Source organism: Pinus tabuliformis, chromosome 5_2, assembly GCF_031772625.1.
Source record: "Pinus tabuliformis cultivar Carrire ecotype Pingquan chromosome 5_2, CPIR1, whole genome shotgun sequence".
In the NCBI taxonomy this organism is placed as follows: domain Eukaryota; kingdom Viridiplantae; phylum Streptophyta; class Pinopsida; order Pinales; family Pinaceae; genus Pinus; species Pinus tabuliformis.
In genome coordinates, this window is record NC_142306.1 from 141,019,649 (window position 1) to 141,046,809 (window position 27,161).

Sequence of the window (27,161 nt, forward strand, 5' to 3'; positions counted from 1 at the left end):
ATGAAGTCTAATTGATCTTAGTCATTGATGGAGATTTAATCTTGGTCGTTGAAGTCTCAACGAGAGATTATAAGAGCAACTCGAAGGGATGGAGAGAGACACAATTGTGAGAGCATCAATCATCTTGGCAGATCGAGCTACCCAATTCACAGCTTCAGTGAGGGCGCAATTCGAGCCAGAGGGAGAGCATCGGAGAGAGGGAGCAACAAAAAATCAGAGAGCAAGATTCCGGAAAATTTCCCAGTAGTTTCCCAGTGTCAGAGAGGTAGGAAAAGGGAGGTCAAATTCTTTTGTAGAAATAGCTAGTCCAGCAGTGCAAGTTGCCGAAAGAAATCTGTTTCAGTTGGCGGAGGTGATATCTAAGTCCGGGAGGCAGAGCGAAAATTTTCCAGAGGCAGAGGGAGGCTAGACGACCTAGTTGGAGGCAGATCCAGGGTTGTGTGTATTGCCCAGAGCCAGCAGTGTGAATTCCAAGCAGAGTGAGTTTGCCAATGTGGGGTTCGAGTAGGCCAGAAAAGGCCGAGTTGATTGTAAAGGGTGAAAATCTTCTCCAAATAATTTTGCTAGTATATTTGTCGGAGGATTGTCAGTTAGGCATCTAGATTATTATACTCTCAAAATTTGTTGCATAATAATAAAATAAACCCTCATCTGCTACACCGGTTTTCCCTTCGGGGTTTTTCCAAGGACTTTTTAGTCCAAAATAATTGTGTCGATTTTATGTGTGCATCTATTTCTCAGTTCCAGATTTTATTTCCGTAGCGTATTTTCTTGCGAAGAATTGCAGTGCGATTTATTCGTTATTTGTCGTAAAACAAATAAATTGCTAATCAATTAGAAGAATAAATTCCAGCTGCTACAATTTAAGGAAATTTCAGGCTAGGCTAGATCCAGTTTGAATGGTTGTGTATAATGGTTTTCAGCCTACTAAATTGGCATTTAGTTCAGGCCCTTTGTGTTAATCTTCACAATCTTCTATGTTGTAACAATCACTTAAAACAATTTTTTCTTTCATTAGTAATCACGTTTCCAATTTATTTTCAATCACCCAATAATAGTGAGCAATTGTAGATAGAACAGTAAACAATATGCACAATAGAAGACAACCAAGATCAATGAGACACGGGGATTTAGGTCAGAGACCGGGGAAAAGCCCAACAAGGGGGAAAACCCAACCAAATTATTCTTCTATTAGATCAAATGTTCAGCAGAGATATATAGTCCAAGTACATCCCACAACAAGTCAACGGTCAAAGCCTTGACTATCCAAGTCAACAATCCAATAACCAATCAATGATGAGACATAAAGTTAAATCTAGTCAAAGTACCAGATCTGCAATTTTTGGCCCTGTCAAGTACAGTCAACAGCGGTCAAAGGCAGCCCTAACCAATCAAAGTCAACAGTTCAAACTGCTCAGAAAAATCTGGTCAAACCAGCATTGAATTTGGCCTCCCTTCTTGAATCAAAGTTGGTCAAAACATATTCCAAACATCCTTCTGCAATTCGGTCAAACCCTAGATTCCACCCACATTCAAGACTCAAACCCAGTCAATGGCCCAGAATTTTGGTGGTCAAAGTCTCCTTCAACTCGACCTCCAAGACATTTAAAGTATGCAGTCAAAGCAACAGAAGAATAGCCCAAACAAAACAGAGCCAACGATGGTCAAAGATACTCAAGACATAAAGTCAACGACAATCAAACAGAATTCCTTCTCCTCCTTTCGCACATGTGAAGTCAACCTGCAATTTTCATAAGTGTACGAACCAAAATGATGAAGAGGAGATGCAGTGAGGTCAATGATGGTCAATTTAGATGTGATGGAGGAAGGTCAATTTCTCTCTCTACATTGACTTGTACTTTTCATGTTGATTTGGACCAGCATAAAAATAATATTTTTCCATGTGCAAAATTTGATTTTTACCAAGTGGAAGATGGGTCTCTTTAGGGTTTGCTAGGTTTCCTGAATGGGGAAATTGCTCCCTCAGCTGCCAATTTTGAACACTTTGCGTGCTTCAAGTATTGACTTTGAAAAGCAACCAATATAGGCCTTTTGTTATTTACATCAAAGGGTCCCTTCAAGTTAGATTGATTAGCCTCTATGTAATTTGAAGTGTTCTTTAAATGAGCTCAAAGCCCCATCTTTTAGCATTTGAAGTATTACCTTTCAATGAAGGTCGATAACCTTTAACCTTGTTCCTTTCAAAGTCGCGGTCAACATCAAAATTAACCTAATGGCCACCTTTCAAAAGAGCCACATGACCTATTGGATGGTTCTTTCAAAAGTGGTTGATGGCCATCTTTTGAAATGCCTAATGTCTACTAGGATATTTAGATGTTTGTTCTTCGAATTTCACCCAATGGCCTATCTAGAAAATTTGAAGGTTGTTGTCTGAAGTACATTCAATATGCCCTCTTGCTTTTGACTTGATGGCCTTTGATTGTCTATTTCTTTTAAGGATGATGTTGATCTTTCGTAGAGGCCCAATAGTCCATAGGGACCTTTCGAAAGATGTTCAAAGGTGCTCTTTCAAAGAGGCCCCATAATTTATCGTTTCAGAAGTTGTTCTTTCAAATAGGTTCAATAGTTCATTGGAAAGATGTTCAAAGGTGACCTTTCGAAGATCCCTGATAGTTCACTACGCCTTCCAAAAAATGTTGGAAGCTGATCCTTCGACAAGGCCCAATAGTCCATTGGGGCCTTTCGAAAGATATTAAAAGGTGATCTTTCCAAGAGGCCCAATAGTTCATTAGGGCCCTTTGAAAGATATTGGAAGTTGATCTTTCAAGGAGGCCCAATAGTTCATAGTGGCCTTTTGATCAATGTTCAAAGGTGATCTTTAGAAAAGGCCCAATATTTCAAACCTCTACTTGTAGGCTATGTGAACACATGCAAAATTGATCTAGGGGGATCCTGAGCATGTGCATCCAATGTTAAAGAGTGTAAGCTTATGTAGCAAGAAATGTCTAAGGGCATCCAAATAATACCTAAAAACTATGTCACATGGTTCGGGTCCGAGTTCGAGTTCAATAACAATGAAGCTTGATTCAAATTTGAATTTGGCAATGAGGTTCAAATAAGGTTCGCCATTAAATTCATCCATATAAATATTTCAAATTCTCAAAATATATAAAAATATTTATAATTATATATGAATTTTATATTAACATATAGTTTATATCTAGTTATAATTAATATTATATATTGAATTAATAAATTTATAATTTTTTTATAAATATAAGTTAGATTAGTTTATAATATATATATATGAGATTTATTAATTTCTAATGTATATTATACCTAAGGTTTTAGAACCGTAACCTGTAACACAAATCCGCAACTCGCATGTGATTTGGACCCGTAACCCAAATCTGTAACCTGTAACGCAGATCTGTAACTCACATGTGACTTGCCCGTAACCCTAATCTGTGCGAACCTGTTCACATACGGTTATCGATATTTTTCACTAGTGCACGAAAATCATAGACTTCCCGTACAAAACTCCACGTGAAATTCTCGTAGGTATCACAGGTCTGATAAGGAGTACCTTGAATTAACTAGTTTTGATGGTAATTTTGCAATGAAAATGTGTGTTGTGGGGTGCACACAATTAAACCAAATCTCAACGAATCCAGCGAACCCTATGACATAGCCTAAAAAGAGAGAGACGGTCCATCGAGATGCCAAATAACCTGAGAAGACCCACAACCTCTGAAAATCAACAACCATGAACACATCTAGTAGGTCTACTCAAGGCCAAGGCCTCTAAGGAGCAATAGACAAGGTCTCAAGCCAGAAACGGTGTGTCACAAACTCTACCTGAATCATAGAATGGGGAACTATCCTTTTTCTCTTGATGAAATGGTGGAGCACAAAGGTCTCTACACTCTCATCCCTAGCCCAATTTGACTCAAAAAGGCTAGGCCTCACATCTCAGAACCATTAAGGACCATGGGCTAAACGATAGAGTCCATGAGATCCATGTTGGACGATATGAAGTGGTTTTGGAAACACTGCCACTCGAGGAGAGCAAGGGACCTAAGGGACCTATACCTCTTATTGATATGGGGTTGGAGAGCTGTTCTTAATCTAAACCTAGGCCCAGAAAATCGAACTCCCAAATAGGTATATGCAGTAGTAATCTCAACCTCCTCCACCTAAGAAAGGAAATAGAAGCCTATAAGGACATTCTTTGAATTGTTGAAGATCAACAGCTTGATTTTACCCAGGTTGACCATCAATTGTTGAAGATTACAAAATCTGGATATGGAATTCAACTATTTCTGCAAATGCTCGATGGAAGAAGCCAAGAGGATAACACCATCTACAACAAGAGGGATGGAGATCAAGGCTTAATGAATAAAACAACCATCCCTAGGCTAAATTGGAACTGACATGCCTTTTTCCACTCTTTTGCAATTATTCTAGAAAATTATTCATATCTATTTTGCCACATTACTTCTCTTCATACCTGAAGCACATCTTTACTAAGCATCAGCAACCAATTTGTCACTAAGGCACATGGATGAGTGCCACATCTATAAAGTTTAGTCTTTTGGTCTGCAACTGACTATGGGCATCACTTTTAGTCAATTTTCAGCAATAATTCTGCATCTTCAGGTGTTATGAATGTACCCTAAGTGGTCATCTAGTACACTACATCTTCTTCAGGGGGTGTCTATGTTGAGTGTTACTTTTCGGTGGATTTTAAACAGTTGCACTGTTCCATGTCTCCAACATCCTTCCTGTTACCTTGCTGCTACAAGATGTCTCTTCCACATCTGCATGGGTGAGAATCTTCATTGTCTACAACAATTTTCCATGCCCTAACGAGGGCATCTCTGTTGTGCACAATATAATCCATGGGTTGTTCTCTTTCAATTATCTACAAATTCTTAACTCCGTGCTCAAATTCGAAGAACTCTAATATCTTTAGGTTTTTGCTGTTATCAACATATATGCAAGCAAGTAGATTTGTTACCCTTAGGTTCTCTATTTCCAGGCAACAATGTCTTCTATGTCTAGGATTCTTCAAATTTTCTTCAAGGAGTGTTCTCCACGATTTTGATGGCAGGTTCAAATTCTATGGTCAGATTTTCTAGTCTTCAGGTGTCTTTGAATTTTGGAGGGTGGGCTTTCAATACTTCTCCATGTTACTTCAACAAGAATTTGCCTAGTGTATCCTTGCTTTGTAAGTCTTAATTGTTATATAACTTAAACTTCAAATTATTTCCTTTCATTCATCATTATTCCCAAACCAATTCCTTTACCTTGTGTTTCAATCTTCTAAAATTTCTTCAATGTCTGCTTTGTGGGGTTTTGATGTTGATACCCTTTAACCGTTAAACTTTGTAAATGATTTTTAAATCATCTAACCTCTAAAGTTTAAACCTTATAAAATTTAAAAAGTTGACTTGCCTTTTACAATTCATTTTCTTCAAGAAACTCAAAGGCCTCACACACACGGCTTCGCAAACAAGCAAATTTTAACTTGCTTTTTACACTGTTATCTTTGATAATCTCAAACACTTCTCACACACAGCTCTGTAAACAAACTGATCTTTCCAATATTGAGTTCCATCTCTAGTCACAAGCTGCAGACTCGTATTGCTCTAATATCGTATTGACTTATACAAGAGCATAGATACATAATAACTTAAACACATAAATATGGAAAGTGTAATAAATGTTTGAGTATATTTAAGTTCTGGCAAACACATCATCAAACCCAAGGTACGCTACCCAAACACGTATACGACCCTCTCAAGTTACATCATGTGATCATAATCATATCAAACTATTTATACCACCCTCATACAGTTAAGCTGGTTTAACTACCTAACCCTAGTATTTACTATTAACACACATGACATAATTACTAACATCAACATAAAATACATTCAATACAAAAGTACATTTAATATTAAGTTGGGGTCATTGCTTCCTCCTCTGACAGAGATGATTAGATTAAATTCGTTTGGGAATACCATGTTTGCTTGTCCTGCAGCAGCTATGATGATATCCGCCTCACTTATTATACTCTTTGGATCTGAAGTTTTAGAATGCACCATTGTCACAGTTGCATCTAATTTGATTAGCAGCAATGCAACTGGCAATCCTACTATGTTACTCCTTCCAACCACAACTGCTCTTTTATTTGATATGGAGACCCCACTCCTTTGTAAGAGTTCTATGCACCCCTGAATCAAAAAGCAATTAGCCGTTAGCACTTCCATGAAATAAATTGTTAAAACATCATCAATTTTTCACTTGTATTCAAACATCTACTTTTCAGAAGTGAAATGATCACATGCAGAAAGAGAAAAATTGCAATCTATGGAAGATATGAGGTTTCCATGATAAGGTTCCCAATCTACAGAAGAGATAAGGTTTCCATTATAAGGTAGACTTTCTCAACCCAGGAAACAAGAATAGTGTATTTTCCCCGTAATCAAAGAATGCTCTCTTTGCACACCAGGCAACGGCTGACTTGTGTTTTTGCCTGAATAATTGTATTATCTGAGTTCCTTGGGTGGAAAAGTGGTAATCAACCTTACCTTTGGTGTACATGGAACAAATAGAGGTTCCCTTCCCTTCATTGCAAGTTTGCCAATGTTGAGAGGATGAAACCCATCTACATCCTTTTCTATGCTTATTGCACTCAGTATCTTCTCTTCATTGATGTGTCGTGGTAGTGGAAGCTGGACCAAGATGCCTATTAAACAATACAATAATTAGAACAGAAATGCATTTATTACTTATTTTATGCAGGTTCCTTCCATTGATTGAAGACAGTGATATTAGATTCAAGTCTCTACTATATGCTATAGGAGCATCTCTTATCATCAAGTAAACTGCATTCTATTATTTTCATTTCAATTTTACTTATTTTGATCTCTAGGCAGTGAATCTGCCTACCCCTGCTCATCACAAGGAATACAGTCAACTGAGATATAGGCATGAATGCTTCTAAATATACAAAGTTTCTGGAATGCATGGTAGATAAGATAAAATGTTACTGTAACCTTCCTGATATACTACCAGTATCCCCATCATGACTCTTATAAATATATTCATTTGATTTTGTAAGAAAAAGGCAGGCAGACTGATGATGAAACATTGACCATCCATCTCGAGAAATATTAAGAAAGATGTTGCATTTTGCTTAACATCAAGATATTCATAATATTTTCAGCGATCTCACAAATCTTGCTTGTTCACAAAAATGCATGAATGAAATCAAACAGAAATACCTTTCATTCAAGCAAGTTCATCACTAGCTTGAGCTACTACATTATGAAACAAGGTCACCAAGTTTGAATTTGAATTCAAATTCAATACAGTAAAGAATTAAAATTGTATTAGAAAAATCCAATTTGGGAAAATTTGGGGAGTACACATCTAAAACAAACATAAATTCTTTAAATTTAAAAATATATATATATATATATATAGATATATATAAATAAATAACTTTTTTAATTTTAAACTATAAAACTAATAGTAATAGTTTTTTGCTAGTATTATAATAATCCCAAAATATAATTACACCAGCCTAGATCCATCTAAACAACAGATCTGTCAAGTGCTCAGAGGGGTCAAATCCCTCAAGGTGCAAAACTATTTTGCGGTACAATAACTTGAGGAAAGGTTTGCGCCTAGAGGGATTTGATCCCTTTCAACACTTGATAGATCCCGGGTTTAGATGGATCTAGGTTGGTTAATTCATTCTAAACCGATAATATGAACTTAATTAATTTTATTATCATTTTTATTTGTTGGCCGACTTATTCCACATCAGTGTTAAAGACAATTGTTACATTACACATCTACCTCACCTGGGCAATAGAATCTGCCTCTCTGCACAATAACTAAGAATGATTAGTGCTGATTACATATATATATATGGACAACTTATTTGAATTTTGCACCACAGTGGCCATCTGAAGCATATATATTATAACCATGAACACGGTGGCGCAAATCCTCAACAACAATAGCTGGAAGCTTCTTGGTAGGCAATGGCTTCAGCCTCCACAACCACACTTCACATGCAGTCCAGGAAACCTTAAACTACCATTTTAATTCGCAGTGCAAGATACCAATCTTAAATTGTTACCCCATTATTTTCACCTGCAACTCAATCCTCAGCACCCAAAGACACATACCTAGAGCCTTGAGGCTTCACACAGGACATGGAGGCAGCATTCCATCCACTAAAATGGGGAAGATGACCAAACCAGACCAGTGCAAGCTGCCACTAGCTGGCCAATTGGAAACCAAGTAGAGTAGCTCAAAAAATCTTGAAGTGTGTTATTTTTAGGACATCTTTTTTAGGATTTTGGTCTGCACCATACTGTATTGCTATATAATAATATTCCGAACGAAATTATGAACATGTTTCCATACTAGAACCTCCAATAAAGCTGAGTTTGGTAACTATGTTATTATAAGAATTCATAATTTAGTGAACTGCGTGTAAATATTGGCATTACCAACATCGCAATAATATCATAGATATCGCATTCTTCCACAAAGCCATGGTGCATCATCGGCAGCACAATAGAATATACTCCTTAAAGGATGAGGAAGGACAACGAAAAGTCCAACATGAAGAAATGGAAGAACTCCTGGTCAATCACTTCAAAGACCTTCTCTCGGAAGGCCCAGAGAACAAAACGGAAGCCATTCAAAGAATCACACAGCACATACCCAACCTGGTAACTCGAGAACAGAACATGGCCCTGATGCGTGCTGCCACTCTAGAAGAAGTGGAAGAGATAGTTCAAGGAATGCAGAGGAACAAAGCCCCTGGACCTGATGGGTTCACTGCAGAATTCTATCAAGCCACCTGGCAATTCATGGGGAAAGAAATCCTAGAGGTGGTAGAGGAATCGCGATGCAACCAAAGGTATGTCCTAGTCTAAATTCTACGTGTATAGGCTTGATCCCTAAAATTGGGAACTCTGAAGATCCCCAAGGATTCCAGCCCATAGCCTTATGTAACGTTATTTACAAGATTATTCCTACACTTAATGTAAACGCTTGAAACCTCTCCCCAACCTCATCTCACCTGAGCAAACAGGATTTGTTGAAGGTAGACAAATCCTGGATGGCTTCATCACGTCCCAGGAGGTAGTCCACTCTCTCAAGACCCAAAAGATCCCTAGTATGATGATAAAGTTGGATTTATCCAAGGCATATGACAGACTCAGTTGGGGGTACCTATCGAGTATTCTCAGAGCCTATGGCTTTGCCCAAAGATGGATAAACTGGATCCTGGCCATGATATCCTCCCCAGTAGTCTCTATCCTGCTGAATGGGACTCCTACCTTGACTTTCAACCCTACCCGGGGCCTTTGGCAAGGGGACCCCATATCGCCCTTCTTGTTTATCATTGCAGCGGAAGGCCTTGGACGATTCATTAAACATGAGGTTCGTGAATCTCAATTGCAAGGCCTCAGGATATGGGGCAATGACCTACCCATCATGTTATTCTGTCAGGTCTCCTTGAAAGAAGCCTGTCACATCAGAGAAATCCTTAACACTTTTACAGAAGCCTCTGGAACTATGATAAATAATGAAAAATCTTGCATCTTTTTCTTCAACACCCAAGGGAATGTTAAGAACTATCTTGCTAGAATCCTCGGGTTTAGTACTGGAACTCTACCTTCTAAATACCTAGGCATGCCCCTTTCAGATACTCCTTTAAGAAATGTCTGCTGGCAGAACATCCTCCAAAAACTACAAGGAAAGCTCAATTGTTGGGCTTTCAGATTCCTCAACTTAGCTAGCCGATCAGTTCTTCTCAAAGTTGTGTTGCAGTCGATCCCCATATACCAACTCTCAAGCATGGCTGCCCCCAAAGGAGCATGCTCCAAAATGGTGGATATATTCAAAAAATTCTTATGGGGAGGAGCGCAACAAATTAGGAAATGGGCTTTGGTATCGTGGCAAGGGTTGACCAAGAAAAAATTGGATGGTGGGCTAGGACTCAGAGATCCCTACATACTGAACCAAACAATGGGAGAAAAACTTTGGTGGAGATGGATGGGAAGGGGAGCTGATCTATGGAAGCAAATATGGACAAGGAAATATAATATGCCGAAGAGAATGGAGGATATCCTGAGATATCAAGATCCCCCAAAAGGATCGGCGGTGTGGAATTTGGCAGCGCATAACAGGCACCTCATTAACCAGCATGCCTTCTAGGAGATCCGTAATGGCAAAACAACAAGATTTTGGACTGATTCATGGCAACAAAGAGGAAAAATGATAGAGAGACAGGAGCTCAGGGACATATACCAGTATACGAGGGACAGGAATAAGCATGTGGTGGAACAATTCTGGAAAGAAGACCAAGGAATGGAAAGTTGGAGGAGGTGGAAGACAAAGGAAGACTGGGATCAGGCAATAGAAACAGAACAATGGAACGATTTTGACAAAGAATTGAGGACAAGATAGCTAACGATCCAACAAGACCCTGATATCTTGAGATGGGGACATACCACTAAAGGCACCTTCACTATAAACAAAGCCTATGACATCCAAGTAAGACAAGACCAGGATAGGCAAGACATAATATGGAAAAAAATCTGGAAGGGAGGATGGTGGCCCAAGGTAACCCATTTCCTCTAGATGGTTTGCAAAGGGCATATCTTGACTTGGGACCAATTGCAAAAAAGAGGATTCTAGGGGCCTTCCTTCTGTTGGCTATGCCATCAACATAGAGAAGACATAGAGCATATCCTCAACACATGCCCGTTTGCAGTGCAAAAGTGGAGGCAAATGCAAGGAGTTTTTGATAGAATGGACTGAGACCAGAACAGCATAAAAGGAACAATTCTTCTATGGCGAAACCACATCTACTCCAGCCCAGTAGTAAACCGAGCTTGGGGTCTGGCCCTTGGATTCAACCTCTAGGCGATTTGGAAGGAACAAAACCATAGAATCTTTAAGAATAAAACAAATTCTCAGGAGAAAGTTTGGGAAGGTGTAGTCCAGAATATCAGGGAAACAATCTTGGCTGAGTCATGGCACCAAGAAGACTGGCAAGTACCCCCCAGGAAGCTCGTATCCTGCAGAAACTCAATCTAGCCCCAGGAATGATTGCTACCTCGGCGTGGAAAACAAACAGGGCAGGTCCAACATCCTGATCCCATTTTACTCCAGCAGAAGAAGGCTTTATGAAACTAAATTTCGACGGGGCATCCAAAGGGAACCCAGGAGAAGCAAGGTTAGGGAGCCTCTTCCCGGACCCCCTACCTAATACTAAGTTCATCTATGCCGAAAGTTGCGGGATAGCCAGTAACAATGAGGCAGAGTTTGCTGCAGTGCGACAAGGTCTCCTAATTATTTTCAGACTAGGGTACCAAAACTTAGAAGTGGAAGGGGATTCAAGCCTAGTCATAAATATGGTGGCAAAACTAAACAATGGCACTAAGTGGGATAAGCTAAGCCAGAGTTGGAGGACAGCAAGACTCATCCAAGAGATAGGGGAGATCATTCCCAAATTTGATTACATCCAGGTCAGACACGTCAGGAGGGAAGGAAACAAAGGGGCTGACTTCTTGGCTAACTGGAGGTGCAATCATCAACAGGAAAGGTTAGAAAAACAATGGCCAATCCAACCCTAGGATGTAAACTTCAATCCTTTGGAGATAATCCTGGACTAGGACTATAGGCAGGGTCGAGAAAGCAGAGTCCAAGCGACTCAGGATCCCGATCGGGATGCGGGCCAACAGCTAGGAGCGCAAGGGTGTCGTAATGAAGGGTACCTGGGTACTTAATACCGCAGTCCCCCACATGCTCAAGGCAGGGCGTGCAGTGACCCTTGGCATGATTGCATGCTGGGGAGGTGGGCAAGGTGGCGAGGCTGGAGGCAAGGCAAGGTATAACGAACAGAGAGGCATTTTGATGTGCAGTGTTAGCATGATAGATTGCGGAGAAGGGTGGTGGCTCAGAGCTGGTGGTGATCGTCAAAACGTGAAGAACCAGGGCCGTTGTCGAACAACTGCGAACTTCGGGTATGTTATTCGGCTCCACCTCAAACCTATAATTATGGTCTTGCTGGGGCTTAGTTGGGATGCAAGGGGTTTTTTTTGGGGGATAGGAAATTGTTGGTGGCAATGGGGCAGGCAACTGCTCGCCATGGCCTAGTTTTGTGCCTTTACCTTATGTCAAATAGGTGATACCCATGACAATTGGGAGGACAATTGCCTGTTGTTATGATCGGAAGATTCGCGCTCTGGCAACAAGGGGGGGGCAGCTTGTCTGTCGCAGGGTAATGCAGGATGCATTCATACCCGAGAATCGCATAGAAAGCACTGGGCTACCTAGAACCCATGCCGGAGTGAGGGTAAGACCAGACATTGTGGGTGGAGACCCAGTTGGGGGGAACCGAGAGGCAAGAGCTCTAAGGCTGAGGCAAAGGGGGAAAGGTACCTGATACATAGCTGGCATGTAACAAAACGCAAGGGGGGACTGTGAGCTTGGCATGGGCATGGGAGGGTAGACCTGCATACAACTAAGAGAAATGGAGAGGGGGAAAAGGGCGCTTCAAGGGGTTGGGGCCAGGGCCTCTCCCATTGGGGGTTGCGGGCTCCGACCCACCCTAGCATGACTGTGGGGAGAACTGGCAGAGAAGAGAAGCATGGCAAGAAATACCCCACTGCAAGCAATAAGGAATGGGTGAGGTGGTGTATAATTTCAATTCTGTGTTTAAAACTAACTTACTGCGGATGTCATCAGTGCTCAGGACAACAAGTGATGGCTCGTGCTACGCGAGGCCGTTAGCGTGGTAGGAGAGGCCCGGCACCCAAGAAAGCTAAGGGGTCGAACACGTCGGAGCCACGCAAGGGCAGAAAATCAGTAGAACATCTCATAATAGAGGCGACAGAAGCTTACCGAGAGGGGATGGATGTGGGCATCCGGAAGCTGCTGGAAGAATGGGAAGAGGAAGTGAAACAAGGCAGTGAGACAGAGGAGGAGATGGACAATTGGAGGACCTTAGTCCCGGATCCGGGAAACACCCGCGGAAGAATCACTCAGTTCAAGCAAACTCTGTACTTGTATTGGCTAATGAAGAGTTTATTAGGCAAGGCTATGGAACAGATCTCAGTGGGGATGGCGGTGACACTACAAGGATTGCCGAACTACAAGAAGGATATGGAGAAAATCCTCTTTCAGCTGCATAAGCAGGATATTCGGCTGGACAGAATTGACCGCCATATACCTTGCATCCTGGAGTTGTATGGTATGCCTGGAGCATCCGCCCAGGACCCGACACCTATTGCATCTGTCTCAGAGGAAAAGAAGGACTAGAATAGCACCCATGCATAATTTTGTCTTATGCGGATAGCTTTTAATTTCCATGTTGCAATTATCAGTTTATATAGTTATGTAGTGTTTGGTCATGAAGTAGAGACATATCTAGCCTAGCTGGAAAGACTAAGACAGTATTGTTTTTGGATGGCTTATACTGCGGACCAGTGGCCAACAAACTTGGTTTCCCTCCGGGGCAAGTTGAGGCCACTTGGTTTATCTGTGTGGTGTAAACTTGTTTATATTTAATAGAAAATGGAATGGTCCTACCAAGCTTAACAAACAAACAAAAATATCATAGATATCGCAATATATCATTCGATTTTCAAAGAAACAATATTATTGCAGTATTTTCTCACCAGTAACATTATTGCCATATTTTGAAATATCACAATATATTGGAACATATTGCCCTATCTCCACCAACTAATGGTCTAGGACTAGTAGCATGATGCACCTATGTTGCTTATAGTTTAGGTATTAGGGGTGGCAATCTTTCAAGACAGAGGAATTCTGCAGTTGGTGGTGCTAGTGCCAGTGGTTCTGGATCCAGTGTTGTTGGTGCTAGTGTAGGTTGGTTGTTCAAATTGTGTTGGTACATGTTCAGGTGGCTCAAGTTTAAGTAATTCAGGTAAATATGTCTCAGCCAATCTTGCACAAAGTGGGGACGTTTTTTGGAAACAAAGTGTTGGAAGCATCATTCTCCAAAAATCTAGGAAGTAAAGCGTCTCGGAACGCTTCATAGATTTTTGGAAAACAACGCTTCCAACACACACACACACACATATTGCCATTTATATTCAAAAATAACGTCCAAAATACCAAACTAGTTGTAGAAGATATGAAAACATGCATATTTGTACATAAATCAAGATAGATATGGCATCCATTGTACATCAATGATTAATTATTCGAGCATCAACCATCTAGAATCTAGATTCCTCTCCTCTTGTTTGGCCTTTGCCTCTACTTCGATTCTCTAGGGATATTAGTCAACATTGCCCAATTTGATCAAAACAGCCTAATACAAGCCTTATAATATGGTAGCAAAAGCTTGACATGCCTGATCAATGATTTTGACTTGAGTGAAGCGTACATTTTTGCTAAAGCCATGAGAAAAAAGTTCAGCAATCAACACCACCGACACTAGGGTACATATAGGGCTTGGTGCGCTTGATTAAATGACAATCACATACCCTCATACATAATATAATCTAATGAAATGCCAAAATCCCATTGATCTTGAAACCCTGAAAACTGTTAAGTCTGCTAAATTTTGACTGGGGTATAAAATTATATTTTCTCCATATGAAGTCTGATGAGGTTGGAACCACTCTCAAACATCCTGATTCATTTCATGGTAATGTTATGAATTTAAATAAAAATATGAAAATGAAAGATAAAGGAGAATGTCACTTTTACTTTAAGAATTTAACATCACCATTAAGAAGCATCTAGGGATCATCAAGCGTCTTTTCCCTGACTCACCCTCAACCCACCTAAACCCCACCTAAGCCCAAGTCAAGTCCAAAAAAATAAAAAAAACCAAGTCCGCAAAACCGTCTGCATCTCTCTCGGATTTTGTCGCAATATGTGGCAAAACTACGTCGGATCTGTGACAGAATTGCAGATCGGGCCGACAGAACTGTCATCATTCTGTTTTTCCAGGAACCGCAAAAATTTGGCGGAACCATACAGTTCCGCTGAAGGATCGGTAGCAGATCCGTCCAAGACGTGAATCTGCCTCCTAATACGGGGAGGACAGATCCTGTAATACTGGTCTCAGGTTCCAGAAGATCTTGTTCTAGGGTGTTTTCTCAAGTGTTATTGGTCATTGTGGTACTATTCAAGCCCTAAGAAGCTCTATAGAGTAGCCTCAGGGCAGTGAGTATTCCTTGGCGGTGGGTTTGATTAAGGTACCTCAAAACCCTGTGTTAGTGATCACAGATCTCTCTGCATTGCTCTATTCATCAGGGATCTCCTATGGCCCCATCATTATATGTCTTGACAACAAATGCTTTGGATTACTTGTTGGAAGCCACCCATATTTCTGGTCATATTCATCATATTCTTCTTCCAAATAGTTACAAGATGGTTAAAAAGCACTTTATTGATGATCTCTCCTCTCAATCAAAGAAAAAAAGGCATATGTTGATGGGACCCTTGCTTGTCTAAAGACATTTTTCTCTACCTTGAGTGCCATAGTCAGTGCTCATAAAACTAAGTTTTGGTTAGTAGGTCTGGATGCACCCTAAGATTGGATCCATGTTGCTTGGTCTTATTCAGCCTGTGGTTATTGCTCAATAATTGGGGATTAGGTTTGGAGTTAGTTTGTTGCTAGTCTCCATGTGGGATTGATGTATACAAAAATTGCAAAGCAAGGTTCTTATCTCACATCAGAAAGACCTCTCATGTATAAGCAAACTGATTGTTGTTGGTCGTATTCTTCAAGCTTCTCATGTACATTATGTTTCTTGTTGGTTTCCCAATAAGATTTAGTTTAGTGACGCAACAGATTTTGAGAGCTTCTCTATGACCCAAGTAAGGTGGAGATTGGAACTTGCTTTTAGTTTCGTGGGACGTTTGCACCAAGCCCCAGGACAAGAGGGCTCGATTTGATTATGTTGTGTCAAGCCCTAGAGTTGGGCGTGCCTTCAACCGAGGTGTGCGCCATGGGCAACATCTCCATTGCATGATTTGCGATGAAGATATTGCAAGAAATGCGACAAAAGAGGATGTTGGGCGAGGGCGCACCAGCACAAGGTGTCAAAAAACCAACACTTGGGGTTTCCATTGGGTGCATGTGGGCAACTTGGTGTCATGGTGGATATGAGTGACCAAGCACCTGACTTGGCCTAGCAATTGGTAAAAAGGCTCGGAACGAGTTCATGAGAAGTAGCATGAGCACCCCAAGGCAAGGGCCAAACGCCCCTAGACAAGCAATCGAACTTGAGAGGAGGGTGGATCGGGGAAAGTTGGACCAAGAGGATGGTGCCATGATGGAACAGGCAGTGGGTCGAGTATCCAAGACAACCAGTCAAGACAGGTCGAGTAACGAACCAAGCATTGGAACAGTGAATTGAAGTTAGGTCAGTCGACTAGAATGGAATGACATGGAGGGCGAGCTTACCCATCCACAAGTGAAATGATCAGCGAGTTGACTTGTGTGAGAATGGAATGACAACCGAGCTAACTCATTCGAGAGTGGAACGATCAAAGAATTGACCCGAGATGTGAGGTGGAGAATAGCACGACGCGTGGAAGGAGTCATATAAGTAGAAGATCAAATGGTGGAAAGAACAACAATAACAACACAAGAACACATCACCTGAGACAAAGGAACAAGAGTCGAGCCAATCGAGGGACGCAGCCGAGTTTGGAACAAGCAAAGGACAAAGGAAGGAGTCGAGACAAGGACTCATGCCTGCAGTCTTGCAAGGCCCGAGGAACCTTGCAACCGAACCAAACCGGCCCAATAGGGTGGAGACAACCTGCAGTAGGGGGACGGGTGACCTAGTGGGGTCCAAGAGGTTGGAGTAAACGTTTTGTTGTATTCACTTAAGGTTTCTTAGCTTTGTGGATTTGTGGACCGAGCCTTTGTATATCATAATAAATGTATATCATTATTCATCATCATGAGTCATCTACACGTCATAAAGTAATCAATCATTGAGATCCTCTGCCCCTTTTACGAGAACAGGGAATGGCTTTGCCTTTTCCTCTAGAGGAAGAAGGCCCTACCCTTGGGCCTACAAATGGACTCTGTCATCCTCTAGAAGCAAAAAAAAGAGGTGGCCTATGGCCTCTGCTATTGTGCATCCTAGATGGTGTCACCTCCTCATCCTCCTCCTCCAGCTCTGCCTCATGTTCCGCTCCTCCTCCTCCTCTACCTTTGGCTCTCCCTCCCCTATAGCTGCTACCTCCTCTGCCTCTAGTGCCTTTGGATCCACCTCTAACCAATCAGGGATCGAGTCCATGATAGGCCTCTCAGTCTCAACCCTCCATGCAGCAATGGTGTTAATATTGTCCAATGAGATGGCTTCCACGTCAAAGGTTTTCTGAAGTTGTCTCGCCCACAATCAGAGATTGTAGTAGACGTAGACCATGTCATTGAGACGTTGGAACTCCAACCTGCATTAGGGTCATAGATTGAAAATTATTACTTAGAAAATTTATATATTAAAAATAATAAATTATAATTTATAATGAATTCAAAATTTTAATTCGAAATTTTTTTACATGTTGCGCCTTTTGTTGTGTATTTTGTCAAATACACTCCAGTTGCGCTCACACCCAAAGGAACTGCATGTTTGGTTGAGCACTCGAATGGCAAGCTTTTGGAGATGGGGTACTTTTCCACCATAGCTTGTCCACCAAGCATCTACAAGTTAAAAGAAAAAAGAGAAAAAAAAGTTAAAAATTGAAATTTTGAGCTTGAAGCAAATTACGAAGAGACAATGAATTATGAAAGTTGAAACAAACTAAAGCTTACCTGGCACTTTTTTCATCTTATTCTTAATGGCCATGGTAAAACCAAATGTGCCACCCACCATCCTATATATCTCCATTTCTTTAGAAATTTCTTCATGTTCTTACTCAGATGCCACCATCCTCTCAACATAAGTGAGGAATCCATCCATCACCTCGACATCAAATTTGAAACCTCAAGAGTAAGAAAATGTGGGGTTAAGGTAGATACTTGCAACATGAATGGGGCAATGGAGGGTATTGTTCCATTGCTCATCAATCACTCTGCATACCAACTGTTGTTTCTCAAACCTCTCGTCCCCCTTATCTTCATAATAGGCACAAATGGTTTCTTTGGCCCTATCCATGGCCTCATACAAGTAGCCCATTATGGGCTTATCTCCATCAACCAACTGAAGAAACCTTACCAAAGGTTCCGAAATGGCACACACCTCCTCCACTCCTGCCCAAAAGCTCTAATCATATGAAACTAGTCTGAAGATGCCCTCTCCCTCCGGTTTGCGACTAATAGATAAAGCACGCCAATCTTGTGAAAGAAACATGCTCTTCACATCCCACATAGAATTCAACAAAGACTGAAGAAATATGAAACTAGTGGCAAATCGTGTAATGGCAGGGCACACCAACTCTTTGTTGTTAGTGAATCTCCTCATCAAGCTAAGCATAGATGCATGATTATATATAAATTTTGCTATGCTCCTAGATGATTCAACAATATTCCTCATAAAAGGAATCTTACCTATATCCTTTAGCATCAAGTCAATTCAATGTGCAACACAAAGTGTCCAAAACAAGTTAGGATACCTCTCCATAAGCAACATGCCAGCAACAACATAATTTGCAGCATTGTTCGTTATGACTTGGACAACATTTTGTGGACCTACTTCCTAAATGAAGGTGTCCAACAACTCACATAATAAACATGCATCTTTACTTTGTTTAGATGCATCAACAGATTTCATAAACATTGTCCCCTTGGGACAACTAACCAAGAAGTTAAAAAGGGTCCTACCCTTCTAGTCAGTCCAATCATCTGACATGACTTTGCATCTAGTGTGTTCCGATGATGCCCTAAACTCCTCCAATCTAGCAGTGCAATCAGCCTTTTCATTTTGAAGAAGAGGCCCTCTCAACTCCGCAAAGGTAGGGGCTTTGTACCCCAGGCCAACAACAACAACAACATCAAACATAGGTTGGTAGAATGGGTTGGTCTTGGCAATGTTGAAAGGAACATCACTCCATAGAAGACACTTACTAACCAGCCTGTCAGCGTCCTCCTTTTCCTTTTTTTAAGTGTCGATTTGATCCCAGGTTGTGCACCAGGTGTGGTTCTAGGAACAAAAAAAGATGAGAAAGCTTAGGGGTTTGGCCATGTGGGTGTGAAATGCGATGTTGAAGAACCACTCTCACTTCCCCCCACTCTTGAGGCCTCTACAAGTTTACTTTTAACCATTGCCCTGTTGTCTTTGGCATCCTCTATATCATGCAATGATTTAATGGCCTTCCGAATGATTTTTGGAGTTACATTTTGGTAAAGTTCTATATTTTGCCGCAGAATTTGCCCCATATGGAATTTTAATCTGTTGACACCCCCTGACATATGCTTGCCACACAACTTGCAAGTCAAATATTGTCTATTAACCCCCCCACTGTCAGGTATAGGATCAGGTTCACCATATTCCCACATAGGGTCCAAATTCCTCAGCGTTTTGTTTAAAACTTTGAGATTGAATTTGAACCTAGGGCACAAAAGAAAGATTGAAAAAAATTAAAAATTGTCCATCACATAAGAAGAAAACACAATTGTAGTTGTTAATTTTAAATGCCTCTTCTCACTCACTTAACACACTCAAATTCACTAAACAAGGGTTTGAATTTTTGAAACATGTAAACAATCTAAATGTTTTGAACTTTTGATTCAATCTAAACATGTTTTGATTCAAATTTCTAAGCAACAAGCTAAAAATAAACTAATAGAAAGATTTAAAATTCCATTTGTGTTACAAAGACTAAGAGAGAAATTAAAATACATACCTGGTAGTAACAAATCGGCACCCTGAGTTTCTCATGTTGTGCAGTGAACAAATCTCCAAATCCACACCACAAAACTAGTAAATCTCCTCCTCTTGGGCAGTGCCAAACACCTCCTCTCTCCACAAGGATGAATAGCAGAAGTTAGAGTGAAAAATGAGTGAAATTTTTGGCCTTTTCCTGACTTATGCGTGGCCTGGACAGGCTCCACGAGTTTTTCCATCGACTCCCAACTTTATCGTGATTTTTTTGATAAAATCTCATTTTTTTATTTTCTCAAAAAATCACCAAAAAATCGGCCAATAACATCAGCCAGCTCAAAAAATCGAACTTTGTCGAGTTTATTGCCTTTTTCCACACTACATGAGTCGTTCCTTTATAAATCTATGCATGTGTATGATAATGTTAATATTGATTTGATGTCTTGCATATAATGCTCATGTCTTTATGAATGGAATTATAAATTGAAGTAGAAGTGACAATAACATTGCTTATACTATATCAAAGAATTATGATATTCCACTAAGTAACTAATGCTATAGAGATTATGTAAGTGAAATTATTGTGAGGTGCACTCTAGGTGAAGTAGCCTTGTCTTCCACGAGGCAGACGTGAAACATGTCGGTGTCACATGCTCAAGGGATTGTGGTGTACCCAAAAGGCATCTTGTGACTGTAGGAGGCCTTGGGGTCATGACAGTTGGTATCAGAACAGAAGCAAAAGTAATGGTGTGCTCTTCACCGACCTGAAGTTGGTATCAAAGCTGATACCCATATCATATACAGGTGGAGATAGTGGAGCTAGCAATATTGCTCCTCTACCACCTGAAGTTGGTATTGAAGTATACCACTCTACATATAGGTAGAAGAAATACTGAAGTAGGTGGTGAAGAGTTGTACCACATGAAGGTGCTATTAGACATTTGCATTGTTGGTTCTAAATAGGTGGTATTGGAAGAAGCAAGAGTTGAAGGAAGATTGCAGGGAAAATTGTCTTTTGTTTGCAAGTTATTGGGGCGAGAACTTTTGTAATTGATTTCCATGTGGGCAAGGGGGTTTTGGCTATTGGTTCTTGGTACAGGTCAAAGATGGATGGTCCCTTAGGAGTGGCCTATGAAGAGTCGTCATGGGAGAAGGATGTAGAAATGTGCTTGAAGAACATTCCGAGTGTTACAAACAAGTGGTCCAGGCAGTTGGACAAGCTGAAGTTGGCATCGGACATCGGGGACTTCCAACTGAGGGTGGAAGAAGGGGTGAAGGTGCCCTCTACTGTGATGAGAGAGAAAATATGCAACCGATGTTCAGAGGAACACTTTGTGGAGTTCTACCCACAAGGGAAGAGAGTTTATGACAATCTTGCGGTGGTCCAAGCCAATGAGGAGCATGGGAAAGTAGTTCCTCCACATGAGGACCAGTCAAGCGTTGACCATAAGGATCTCAGGGTAAACCAAGCAAGCTTTGAAATGGGGCACCTGGAGAAGTCCAAGCAGAAGGATTCAAGTTATGTTATCAACACAATCCAAAAGAAAGAAGAGATAGCAACAAGCAGTAAAGAAGTGATCCTCGTAGATCAACCAAAGAAGAAAATGGAATATGTGCTGCATAAGACAACCATGATGCTTGCAGCTACCATGCAGGATGAGGGGAGTGTGAAGGGTGGATTGGGCTTCAATTTGTTCAAGAAACAGTGAAAGGAAGGAAGCTAGTAGCTCTTGTGGATTCAGGAGCAACTCATTGCCTCTTGAGTGAGAAGGCAGCCAAGTCCATACGACATCCCTGAAAACATGAATAAGGAACGTTCAAAGCAGTTAATTTAGCAGAAAAAGGAATGACAAAAGGATTTAAAGCATTTCTAGCTAGAGTGGCAAACTGGTTTGGGAGAATGGATTTGAAAATAGATCAATTAGATGATTGTGCCATGGTATTGGGTCAAGATTTCTTGGAAGTAGCGAAGGCAGCACCCGCACTTGCTAGGGGAGAGATTGTTTTTCTAGGAGGAGAAACGACCATACATGTTCCACTAACAAGGAAGAGCAAATTGGGATATTGACTGAGGATGACATCCATCAAGGTTTGCAGTGATGGGATATATACGTCGATGATTCAGCGGGAGGTGGATCAGCAACACCATCCTAAGCAGAGAAACCAAGTAGTGGCAAGAGCAAAGTGCCTTTCCAAAAGACTAACTCTTGAAGAAGGAAGTAGGAGTCCTACATGGCCATGTGACATGTACGGCATGGATGTCAAGCAACAAAAAGAAGGGTGGGAGGAAGAGGAAGGCAAGGATCCTACCTCCATTGTGGAGTATTGCGATTATACTATGGGCATATATGACTTTTAGCTAACACTAGGAAGATTGAAGAGTATGGGATGTACTTGATAAGGAAGTTGACGCAGTTAGAAGGTATCTTGAGGACAGCTACTCTTCAGATAAAATAATAGCTCAAAGCCTCAGAGGGGCATTCTGAGCCCCCTCTCACTAAAAAAGGAAGATGGATACATGTGATATCTCCTCCTGGAAGCAGCAAAGGGGAGGCATTGCAACCACAAGGGATGCTTGGAAAAAGGTCATCAAGAAGCAACAAGGATGTTGAGATAAGCCAATAAACAAAACCACAAATAAAGTACTGAGTGACAAGAGGAGGTACATTCTTGTTAAGTAGGAGCGATGGTCAGATTAGCTACCCAAACAGTCTACGAGATGGGGGAGCTCAATATGCAAGCCAAGTGTCAAGGATGAGTCCGAGAAATCAAGCAAATGCAGAATTGGTGACTTAACATCAACAAACAAGCCACAAGGTTCCTAGGGTGGTACCCCTACACCATGATGATGAGTTGGGCAATCTAAGGCTAGAGAATGAGAAGTGTGTCGTAGGTAAGTATGCACTTCCAAGGATGCAATCAGAGATATCATCTAGAGAGGCTACATCATGATGACAATATCCATTGGAAGATGATCAGAGTATTATGGTTGGACTATGCCGAGACAACAATAACTTTGAGGGGGCAAAATGTCAAGCCCTAGAGTTGGGTGTGCCTTTAACTAAGGTGTGCACCATGGGCGACATCTCCATTGCACAATTTGTGATGAAGATATAGCAAGAAATTCGATGAAAGAGGATGTTGCGCAAGGGCGCACCAACACAAGGTGTCGAAAAAATGACATTTGGGGTTTCCATTAGGCGCATGTGGGAAGCTTGGTGGCACGGTGGATGTGAGTGACCGAGCACCTGACTTGGCCTAGCGATGGGTAAAAAGGCCCAAGATGAGTTGATGAGAAGCAGTGTGAACACCCCAAGGTGCAGGCCAAACGCCACTATACCACTAACCGAACATGAGGGGAGGGCAGCGTGGGGCAAGTTGGATCGCGAGGAGGGCACCATGATGGAACAAGTAGTAGGTTGAGTCCCAAGACAACCAGTTGAGACGAGCCGAGCAATGGCCTAAGTGTTGGAACAGCCAATCGAAGTTAGGTCAGCCAAGTAGAATGGAACAACGTGGAGGGAAAACCAACCTGTGCGCGAGTGAAACGACCCATGGGAGAAGAGAATGATGGGCGAGCTAACTCATGCGAAAGTGGAACGATGGGTGAGCCGACCCGTGCGAGAGTGGAACGATGGGCGAGCCGACCCGTGCGAGAGTGGAACGATGGGCGAGCCGACCCGTGCGAGAGTGGAACGATGAGCGAGCCGACCCATGCAAGAGTGGAACGATGGGTGAGCCGACTCATGCGAGAGAGGATTGATTGGAGAGTTGACCCGAGAGACGAGGTCGAGAACCGCATGATGCATGAAAGGAGTCGTATAAGTAGAAGAGTGGCCCGATGGAAAGAATAACAATGACAACACAAGAACACATCGCAAGAGACAAAGAAACAAGAGCCGAGTCGAACAAGGGATGCAACTGAGTTTGAAATAAGCGAAGGACGAAGGAAGGAGCTGACACGAGGACTCAAGCATGTAGTCGTGCAAGGCCTGAGGAACTTTGCAACCAATCTGAACCATCCCAATAGGGTGGCGACGACCCGTTGTAGGGTGACAAATGACCCGATGGAATCTGAGAGGTTGGAGTAAGGGGCTTTTTGTATTTGCTTGGGATTTCTTAGCTTTGTGGATTTGTGGACCAAGTGTTTGTCTCAGGGAAATGTTGTAACTGTGATTTTTAATAAAAGCATAAGTTCAGTGGATCATTCGTTTATAAATCGGTGTGTGTATAATGATGTTAATGGTGATTTGATGTCTTGCATATAATGCTCATGTCTTTATGAATGGAATTATAAATTGAAGTAGAAGTGACAATAAGATTGCTTGCACTATATCGAAGAGTTATGATATTCTGCTAAGTAACTAATGGTATAGAGATTATATAAGTGAACTTACTATGAGGCGTAGTCCGGGTGAAGTAACCCTATGCTTCACAAGGCAGAGGCAAAATATGTCAGTGTCGCATGCTCGAGGGATCGTGGTTTGCCCAAAAGGCTCCTTGTGACCATAAGAGGCCCTAGGGTCGTGACATGTCGCCACCCAAGGGAGCATTATGGCGACCAAGTGTGTGGTGTAATGTCTTGATGGTTTAGCTCCTTGGTAGATTTTGTTTCGACATAGAGTGCTTTCAACGTAGCATTCAAGTAAAGTCTAGGGATCTTTCAGACTTTATGATATCATCTTGTCTCCTCATCTCTTTTGAAGCGTTTAGCTCCCTCATCTTTTGGAGCATCCAAGCCACCTAGAATGCATTTGCAAGTTTGGTTTGTTGGCAACGGAAGGATAGAAAATCCAATTGGGATTTAGTGTGTTGTCCCATTTGAAGTTGAAGGGTTCAAGATTCATGTGTGGTAGAGTTGCCTCACTTCCAATCTCGCAAATTGAGTAGGAAGGGCATCTTTCTATAGGTTGTTTTATGGGATTTAGTCTTTCGTTCTTGGAAGAAAAAATGTGCTCTTGATCAATAAAATAGTCTCCTTAGTTTTGATCATCTTCTGATATGGAGTTACAAGGGCTTATCCCAAAGGATGAGTTATTTAATTGAACAATGGATGCCTAGGCCATTTAGAGAGAATGATGTTGATGTTTTGGTTAGCCACTTCAGCAATATGAATCCCATTATTTGTATTCCCTACTTCATCTTAGGCATCTATTAATCATAATACTTAATATGCATAGGCTATCCAAGGATTTCGAGGATTGAAGGATTCATCGATGGCATAATGTTTGGTTATATTGGCTTTCTTATAGGCTAAGAACTTTCTTGGTCAGTGATTTATTTGAGGGTTCCATCTAAGGCCAGGATGGTCAAGAATAGGCTTTCTGATAACCTTTGTCATGTTTGTTAGCAATCAAAGGGAATGAAGCACATCTTGGGAGTGTTAGTTTCCCAAGTAGTGATGAAGGTTTCTTGGGCCTTAGTGTTCAGGGGTGCTTCAATATTGTGTTCGTTGATGGCCTACTTTACTTGGTCATTTGTACTCTCAAGTTTGTTATTCTTTTGCAAGGATTTGATATTGTTTGAGGATCTCAGTTTCATTGATTCTGTGGAAAATCAAGTGTAGGTTTTTCGAGGATTAGTGTTTGGGGTGCCTCAAGACAGTGTTTTTCGATGCTCTTTTTTGCTTGGTCATTGGTACGCTCAAGTTTGCCCCTCATTTGCAAGGCCCTGACATTGTTTGAGGATCTTAGCTTTATTTATTATGCAGAAAATCAAGTGTAAGGTCATTTTTGCACATGAGTTGAGCTCGTATTCCTTTTGTTCTATGTGGTGGTATGAGGTATGCCATCAACTTCTAGCCAACGGAACTCTTTGAATAAAAGATGCCATGTCTTCGACCCAACTAAGTATTATGACTTTCTTTGAGATCTTGTTGCTCTAAGGAAGAGCTTATAATACCACTATATATACCCTTCCATCCTATTTTGTACAACGCTTTGTAAATATAAGATGTATCTTTCAAAAAAAAAAACTTTAAGACAAATTTTCACATTTTCCCCATGTATTGAAAAACGAAGCTAAGTGACTGAGAGCTAAGGATTTTTTCACCATCTTTCATCAAGCTAATGAGAGGAAATCCAATGTTTTCATCGCCATTAGCCAAGCAATGACCTTTGTCAATAGGTTCTCTAGAGGTGAAGAATGTGTTGTTTATTCCAAGGCTAATAAAGAATTTACTCTCAGTCCCAACCATGGTGGAGAAGGGTTATATTAGAATAATGCTATTTAGTGTTTAATGCTCATTCTTATCAGCTGTCTCTATTTTTATCATTTTAGCAGTTTCTTAGAAGAAACTGGTTGTTTCTATTTCCTAATAGAAACTTGATGTTTTTGTTGACACCTAATCCTTGTGATTGGGTAAATATCTGTAAATAAATAAATGAGAAATGTGAACAGTCATCGAGAGATGAACTGAACAGTCTCTCCCTCATGTATATAACAGACCTACCTGATTGAATGAATATACGAATCAGTTTTTGTTTTGTGGAGTTACTGCCTGGCCTGACATGGTATCAGAGCCAGCTCCCTGTTTAGCCTTTATGTCTTTGTAACTCCTGGTCTGCTCCTCTGCTCTCCATATAATTCTGTGACTGATTACCTGCGTTCTGTCTGCCATACTTGCACTCTCTGTACCTGCGCTCTCTGCCTGACATTCACCTGACATGGGAACGTTTGCGATGTCCTGACATATTCTATTTATAAGTCTTGCGCCCTGTTCATCTGAATACGCTTAGACTCCATAAACGTTTCATATTTTCTGAACGTTGTCTATCAGTTACATTTGAATTCTGTCTGCCATATTCCCTTGAAACTGCTGTTGCGGCTTCCATTGGAAGAACTCCTGCTGGCTGCGGCTTCTCTGGGGATGAAGGCAAACATGGGCGTTTTGCAGTATTCCCGGGAGATCTGACTTCGAATTCTGGCAGCAATATCGTGGCTTTTGAATCGGGTATCCGGAGCCCTGGGCAAGCCGATTATGGAGCCTTGCCTCGACAAAAAAAAGGGCTAAATTTCTGATTCCGTGACTCATTGTTCTTCTTCGTCGCTGTCTTATGAGCCTTGCCTCGACAAAAAAATTTCTGATTCCGTGACTCATTGTTCTTCTTCGCTGCTGTCTTATGAGCCTTGCCTCGACAAAAAAAAATTCTGATTCCGTGACTCATTGTTCTTCTTCGCCGCTGTCTTATGAGCCTTGCCTCGACAAAAAAAAAATTCTGATTCTGTGACTCATTGTTCTTCCCTCGACCTATACTAGGCGGTGAATTGCCCCCCTCCAGTCAATAATACTCCTCGGCCTCTCTTTTGTCTGTGTATTTAAATATTGCAAGTTTTTTA

The 27,161-nt window shown here is 41.2% G+C and overlaps 1 protein-coding gene across 1 annotated transcript in view; it reads right to left on the reverse strand.

Annotated features, from left to right (window-relative positions):
* The window catches only part of LOC149157902 (bifunctional protein FolD 2-like), a 241,417-nt gene that overhangs the window by 82,542 nt on the left and 131,714 nt on the right, over positions 1-27,161 (reverse strand). Inside the window, exons 3-4 of the mRNA XM_089436050.1 lie at positions 6,558-6,715; positions 5,988-6,200 (exon numbers count right to left, since the gene is read on the reverse strand). Of these exons, the coding sequence (XP_089292176.1) occupies positions 5,988-6,200; positions 6,558-6,715 (371 nt within the window). The remainder of the gene's footprint in view (positions 1-5,987; positions 6,201-6,557; positions 6,716-27,161) is intronic.